The 8,093-nt window shown below is 34.2% G+C and overlaps 1 protein-coding gene across 1 annotated transcript; it reads left to right on the forward strand.

Annotated features, from left to right (window-relative positions):
* Positions 1 to 463: 463 nt before the first annotated feature.
* LOC123680358 lies at positions 464 to 6,967 on the forward strand. Its single transcript, XM_045618205.1, has 2 exons — positions 464 to 819; positions 6,610 to 6,967. Exons 1-2 carry the CDS (start codon positions 516 to 518, stop codon positions 6,903 to 6,905), a joined length of 600 nt encoding a protein of 199 aa, XP_045474161.1. The 5' UTR covers positions 464 to 515; the 3' UTR covers positions 6,906 to 6,967.
* The last annotated feature ends 1,126 nt before the right edge of the window (positions 6,968 to 8,093 follow it).

The following is an 8,093-nucleotide window of genomic DNA, read 5'->3' on the forward strand; positions in this document are numbered from 1 at the left end:
TCTTCATAACTAAGAAATTCTATTTCTCTATAATCGCACTACTACGAAAAAACCCTAACGACTTTGAGGTCTTGATTTCAACAACGTATTCGTATATACTACAGAGTAATCCATGTTAAACTAAAGGACATCTTCTCCAAAAATAATCAAACGAAATCAAATACGAGAAAGTTTGAGCTTCAAGATTCATCGATCGAAAACATCAAATAATCCGGCCACTATCGTAAAGAATCTCAAGCACACGTCTAGAATATTCAGAGAAATACCATTGTCGATACATGCTTTACATACAATCAATACAGGCACATCGATGGATACTCCTGAATTTCGAAGAAGACCAACTTGTTGTTCTGCAAAACACGATCTGACCCTACATATTATTTATTCATGTTACAAATGTTATTTTCATTCACACCACCCCACTCGTCGGGCTCAGTTTGAGAAAAACATAAAAGCAGAGGTTTCCAAGAAAGACCCTGTATTTTCCATCAGTTGCTCACACAGTAGAAAAAAAGATGTCTGCCAAGATTTTGGTATTTTTGGTCTTCGTTGTTGGTGCTTGTGTTTGTGAAGATGTCTATAGTTCTTGTGGCGACAGTTACCATTGTGTAGAGAAGAGGTTGGTCAAGTTGGTGGATGGTCTAGATGGTCAATCTAATGTATCGGTTTTGGGTGATATGGTGTCTCTTAGAAAGAATGATGAGCAGTTTGAGGCTCCAAGGGCTGAGGAGGATTTGTTGGAGAGATGTGCCAGGTTCTTGGCTAACCACGAGATCCGCTTGAAGCTGCCTTCTGATGTTTCGAAGAGTTTGATTCAAGGTAAGAGAAAACGCAATATTTACAAAAATTGAATTCTTAAATCCTTCTCAAAATATCATTCAGTATCTTTCTGGCTCAAATTGGGACGCATTCATGAAAGGCCAAAATGAATACTCTTTTTTCCTTGGACAGACTTCTTGTCCATTGTTATAAATTTGAAGATTATTAGTTATTTATAAATGACAATCGACAAAGCAACATAATTAGAAAGCCTTCAATATTATACACGTATAGTATGTTTAGCAAAAGTCCAAAGAGGTTATTAAAAACATTCAAAGATAATATTATAATACTATGACTGTTAAAACAATTAAAATTCTACGTTTAGTTGAAAACGTAAATAGTATACTTATGTTATGGGGACTGGACCTCTTATTGAAATAATTTCATCACCAAATTTTGTTTTCAATAAATTTATTGTTGAGATTGTTGTGTGGCAGATGGCACTGTCCTGTTAAAACCATATATTCTCAACAACAACAGAAAAAATTCTTCTTACATTGTCCTGTACCTAAATTTAACTCCATTGACTGTTACTCTCCGACCATCCTATCCAAAAAATATGTACCTATGAGTCCACCAGCATGAATTGTACATCACATAATTACTTTATCTGGATATAATGGTGTCTCAACAGTATCGTGAGGATTTTCGTCTCAATGAATTCTGCAATTCTCTTTGTTTACATAATCATTTTTCAATAAAAGAATTTAAATTTCTCTGAGTATTCTCAAATGGGCATTGATTCCGATAATACAATTCAACAATCTCTAAACATTGTTGTTTGCGTTTGCAAGGTGGGTGCAATTTGATTCTCGAATACGTCATCAATGACGTCATACCATTGCTGAAATAAATATACTTCAGCAACCAAATTCAAACTTCTTGATGCTGTCAGTTTTAAGATCTGAAGCAACCACAATTTCGTCCATCGAATCTTGATCTGCGTTCAAAGTTTCGACTTCAAATGAGAATCTGAAAGTGTCAATGGCGTTAAACGAACAAAATTCATATTGGTAAATCAATTTTGATGTGGCAAAAACACTGTTGTTTCCCTTTTAGAAAAGTCATACTTCGAAGTTCATCAATATTTTCATTCAAGAATATCTCGTTGTTGGGCCAGTGATACCAACCACAGGTGGTAGACGATCGGGACATTTGAGCCTTACTTTCACTTTCCAATTTCTCTATAAGAAATCCAACCGCTATGCGTTGAGTTAGATTGTTGCGAATCAGTTCATCGAACAAAAAAAAAGGATCTTGGAGAAATAATGACGAATCCACTCGTGTGGCAAGCGTGTGTCTCACATTTCTTTGCACTTTCACTCGCGCAGCCATAACGGATCTTTGGAAAACGCTCATTCCATTCAGATCTGATCGAGGTTGATAATTGTTTGAATGTGCATTCCTTCGTTATTTTAACATTTTGCTTGATTTGAGGCTGAAGAATTTGAATTTATCGAAAAAAAATCAGCAGACACCTTTATTGTCACCAGGGGTGATTTTGAAAGTTAATTTTTCGAAGTGTATTTCGTCATATTCACAAACAATAAAAATATAGAACAGTGCTAGACAAACTAGATTTGAGTGAAGAAAGCTTTTTGATTTAGCACCACGACAACAAATTTCTGCCTAAAACTCAACTGAATGATGAAAAGAATAAAGTAATCTTAACAAAAAAGCTTTTAGTATTTTGATCTATTAAGATATATCATTATTAGATATAAGACATTAAGATATATTGTTTCAAATTAATTCTGCAGTTTATAGATGGTTCTGATGACCATTTTCCGATTAAAATTCTTTTTCAGCACGTCCAGTTTCCATCAACGTAAGCTACTACAAAGGTGCCCTCAAAAGTGTTACATGCACTCTAACGCTTCTTTAACTTTTCAACGCCTTTTCCATTAAAAGATTCGTCTTGGCTTTCTGAATATGATTTAACCTCGGCATTCACTTCTTCATTAGAAATTTTTTTCCCTGCAGTACCTTTTAACCGTTTATGTTGATGGAACAGAGTCTGAATAACACTTATCGACCCTTTGATTTGCTGATAGTGCGTTTTCCCATAAAAAAAGTGTTTTTTCTGTGACGGGAAAAAAATTTGACATTTTATCTCTGTTGACAGGTAACAAAATATGACTTTTCACGAAATTACTTTTTTCCCCGGGAAAAAAGTGAGTACTTTTTTCCCGGATATATATTTATCTACATATAGATAAAGGAATAATAATAATTCGACCACATTATTGATGGCTTTTGTTGTTGTGCCAATTCCGAAAAATAAGCCAATAACACTGTCTCCGAGAAAGAACTGCATGTCTTTTTCATTTTCCATTCCATAAATCTTGAATACGCGTTTTCGTAAATTTTCTGCTTCTATCAACTCTAGTGGAGTCAGAGAAAACTCGGAATCTGACATTTTTTAACTTTATATTATTCAACAAAATAACTACTGAACAATTATTACTGAGTTTTGAAACAAATCACAAAATTAAATTGACAGATATTTGATTACTTTGAAGTTTCCCTTAGCAACGCATCAGGTCTATTTGCAGCTTACTAGTTTAAAAATTCAAAATTTATATCAATAACATTCTGACTTTAATATATTGTAATAATATGTTCTTTCATTATCAAATTGTGGTTTTTCCTGTCACAGAAAAAAATAGTGTATTATACACGGGAAAAATATTAGATTTTAGCTCTCGGTTTTTTGTCTCCCTCCGCTTCGCGTCGGGAGACAACATAACCTCGAGCTAAAATCTGATACTTTTTTCCCTTGTATAATAAATAACTATTTATCCATACACGAAACTCCTTTTTATCCATTTTTCAAACATTAACTAATGACCCGTCACTTAACCGTCAATATCTAGATCAAGAGTTAACTCTATATTCTGAATTTTTTACACGTATCTTTTGAAGCTTGGCACTAACAAGAAAAAAAAGAGTATGGCATTGAGCATTGACAGTGCGCCAAGTCTAGGACTTATTGAGTGACTTGTTATATCTGTTTCTTTTATTTTTTCTGAAAAAATACTCTTGATATGACCTTGTCAAGGACTCGACAAGTTCAACGTATCTATAAGCGGATGGTGACTCTTGACTATAGATATAAACTTAATAGCTCAATTCTAACAATTCGCATCGCTCTTTATCTGTATCCATCCATGAAAAGATGAATACCACAGGAATTCTAAAGATATGGCCTCGATATTTTCCTTTCTGAAGCTTCAAACTCATTTATAACCTCATTTCAGTGAAAATGACAATTCTCTTCAACAAATATTCAAAGAATGACTAGCACTAGAATTTCTTCAGTTAAGAATGGACTCGAACAACATTCCTGAAATTTTGGGTAAACCTAAAACGAAAAGAACCAATGACTTTTTTTTAAATTCCACCCGATATCTATTCCAAGCTGAAATAAATCAAAATATTTAAATTGATTACGTCGATAATGATACAAAATTTGATCAATGAATTGCTGCTAAAATATTCCAGTTTCTAATGGATCGAAAATTTATCAGTATTTTCAGATTTTCCAGCCATTCAATGAATCTCAAAGGCTAAAAGTCAAATGATCAATATGAGCGTAGATTCTTGCATTTAAATTGCATAGTATAATTTTCATATAAAATTTAATAACGATTTTGATGGTTCACCACAAAAATAAATAAAAAGAATAGAATTATAAAAACAAAATGGGTCATATTCAATAAAAGTGAAAATTTAAATCAAAACTTCAAAATCACATTTTTCCGATGAAAACTTGAATCTTCCATGAGTTAACCTACCACTTTCATAGCTTCCTCTTCATCATTCTACCTCACATCATGGGACTAAAATGAAGACGATCCCTGACGTCTATTCTGTTAACCTGAGAACTGAAACCAAGGTGAGGTAAAAGCGCAGAGAATGCGACAAGTGCTATGCACTAACGCCCATGGCAATGAAGAGAAATGCGGCCTTCAAGTAGGCCATGGACAGGAAGTGGCTTTACGGCACTAGGTCAGTAAGACGATGAACGAGATCAATAGAATCAGGAGAGGTGAACAACTTGTGTGGTGGTCACGGTTGCTATCTATTGGTAGTTGGTAGGCTTGGTGGGGTCTGGGATTGTTGTAGGCAGTATTGATTGATGTTTTAGCACTTCAGTTGTCTGTTGGACGCAGCAGAACACGTTGTCTTCCGGATTCCAACCATTTTCGACTTGGTTTTTTGGAAAACAAGAAAAAATTTCAACAGAACATTTTTTCTTACAACAGTGTGTACCTACTACATTTTTGCAATAGCGTGACAAAAATGAGAAAAGCCTCTGATGTGATATCGTGGGATATTAAGCGCTCCATCATTCATGCACCAATTACACCCTTGTAGGTCTCATACTGTTTATAGGAATATATTTGGTCTCCAAAGGTGCAATAATGCTTAAAATGAGGGCTCAAAATCTTCTGACTCCACGCCAGTGGTTTACTCATTTTTTTTTTCAAATTCTTCTTGGATTTCTTATGATACTGATAAAGATATCATTGCAAAATGTTGCAAGAAGCTCGAAATTTTTTTTCTATAGATACAACAAAATTTTCAACGGATCTGTTGTCATTGAATTATTAGTTTTTTTCAATATCTTCCTTGAATTTTCAATGATTCTAATGGAACTATCCACACCAAATTCTGTACTAAGCTTGAATGATTATTCTTTATTGAATCTCAACCCCAGAACTGTAATCCCGAAAATATTGAATATTCAATATCTTCCTCTTTTCTCAATTTTTTTATGATTATAAGTAAATAATTATCTTAAAACTTCGCACAGAGATATAAAGTATTTATAAAATCCAAAATCGGTTTTTTGGTCACAGAGATATTGGGAGATTTTTTTCGATATTCTTCTTGAATTTACTTCGGATCTGATTTTGCAATGAACATGAAATTCTGCACAAGGCTTCAAATTGACATTTAACATCCTATTGAAAATTTGCAACTCTATCAATTCTGCAGTTTTGTAATGAACAAAAAAATCTTCTTCTCCTTCTTCAGCCTTCACTCATCCAGCGTCGGTAGGGATTCATCAAGCCAAGTAGCTTGACATTTTAACCAACCACTGGACTTGAAAATCAAGCTCGTGAAAAATTACATACTTGAGCTTGAATTGACTTGAGTTTAGATATTCATTGCTTGACTTGATATCAAGCAACTTGATATTACTTGAGCTTGATATGCACACGTCTCACTGCATATATTTCTGCAATCTCGTACGCGCTTAGACTAAATAGGGGGATTCCTCGAGCGCCGAGAGACTGAAGCATTCGCCAGTGTGACCTTATTAGTAGTTTTCTCACATTTCTATGAAATCTATTGATAGATTTTGGTAGTTTCAGAAATATCTTTCCAAACTTGGCCAAAATGGCCAAGGATTTTTTATCGACGCCAGAATCTTCAGCTCCTGTTGAAAGACAATTTTCCAGAGCTGCTCTTACAGTTACAAAAACCCGCAATAGGTTAGGCGACAAATCTATAAGATGCCTCATGTGTCTTAGATCCTGGATGGAAAATTATAAAATCAAACAAAGCCTGGAGGTTTCTCAATATTACGAAACTTTATTTTTTTATTATTTTTATTTTGTTATTATTTATAGTGATTTAATTTATGTTTCTATTTGATTTGAAATCAAGTGAAGCTTAAGCCAAGTAGCTGTGAAGCTGTGAATCCCTACATTCAAAATTATCATTAAGAGGCAAGTTTCTATATACGGCAATTTCAATTTTTTTCTCTTTTTGCAGAATCCCGAAGCAGCAAAATCAAAAAAATCCTCCTGCCTCTTCTCGTCCTTCTGAAACTCAAGGGAGCAATAGTTATCACAGTTGTACTAGCAGTGATCGCTCTAGTCTCCTTCAAGGGTCTTGGAGCTAGTCTTATTGCCCTTGCAATCTCTGGAGCAACTGGATTCAAGAGCTTACTGGAGAACCACGCTGCTGGAAGCAAAGTGTACGAAGTTCTGCCATCTCTTGCTGCATCCCACTGGAGCAGAGTTGGAGTAGATCCCATGTCTTCAGTCTACCCATCTGCATTCGCATGATAAAGTGATTTATTTATTGTTATTTATTTTATTTATCTTCAAAGAAATATGAATTTTTTATTTATGTTTTATTTCGATCTGAAAAATATCCTGAACGTCTCCGGAACAAAACTCTCAACACCATAGAGTAATAATCATGAATAGAGGGAGTACACGCATGTCCCCAACATGGTTAGATTACGTTGTCGGATCGTGATATATTTTCAAATCCACAATTTTACTGTATCATTATGAATGTATATTATATTGAATGAAATAGATGCATTTGAGTGATTCCTGATTAAATATGCAAATTTGAATAATTGGAATCCGATATTTTTTCTAATTGTCGAAATAATAATAAGCAGATATCTTCATTATTTTCTGTATCTATCTGCTGAAATCCAAGGTTTGACAACGTTTAGTCTCCTAGTGTCATCGGTTGTTTCACGTCTTTTGCACTATGAGACATAAGAAGTGCATTCTTTGTGGAGAAACTCGCGAATTTAGTGAAATATCATAACACTAATATGTTTTCATTTCCGCGCGCTTATTGTCAAATTTGATAGTTCATGTTGGGGACAAAATTTGCTCACTGAAATTGACATATGCCCTCTCTATCTATGTTCATTACTCTGAACTCTCAACACTTATTGAATTTGAAAAGTTCTATACCCCTCTATAGACTGCAGTCTATTGAGTCTCTACATGTAGAAATACAGCGTAAAGAAGTAGAAAATCTTATATGAATAGACATAGGTATCAGTGGCTTTTATTTTTTTGATAGGAAGAAAATATATAATTCATACACATTATTGATTTTTGGTAGGTAAGAGAACATAGATACTGAGTAAATTCACTCAAAGTCAAGCTTTCTTGGCCTCATTTCAATTTTAACATTCGCAGAATTTCTATCTTAAGAGTAGGTACTGTAGGTAAAACGATTCTTTTCGGTCACGTAATTCTAAGAAAAAGGGTGAAATGAATGTGTTTCAGAGAATACAAGGCGGCTTAGCACGATTATTCTGTGTTACTTTCTACTGCTGTATCCGTCTAGATACTCGAGTTTTTTCATCTTATACCGAACATTCTTTGTTAGGCGCTTCAGTAAAATGCAAGTCTGATGCAGGTCCGTAATGAGTCACGTGGAAGATAAACAAATTAATTTGACAGAGGAGTAACAGTTGAATAAAATTCACTTGAAACTGA

The sequence above is a fragment of the Harmonia axyridis genome, chromosome 5 (assembly GCF_914767665.1).
Source record: "Harmonia axyridis chromosome 5, icHarAxyr1.1, whole genome shotgun sequence".
NCBI lineage: Eukaryota > Metazoa > Arthropoda > Insecta > Coleoptera > Coccinellidae > Harmonia > Harmonia axyridis.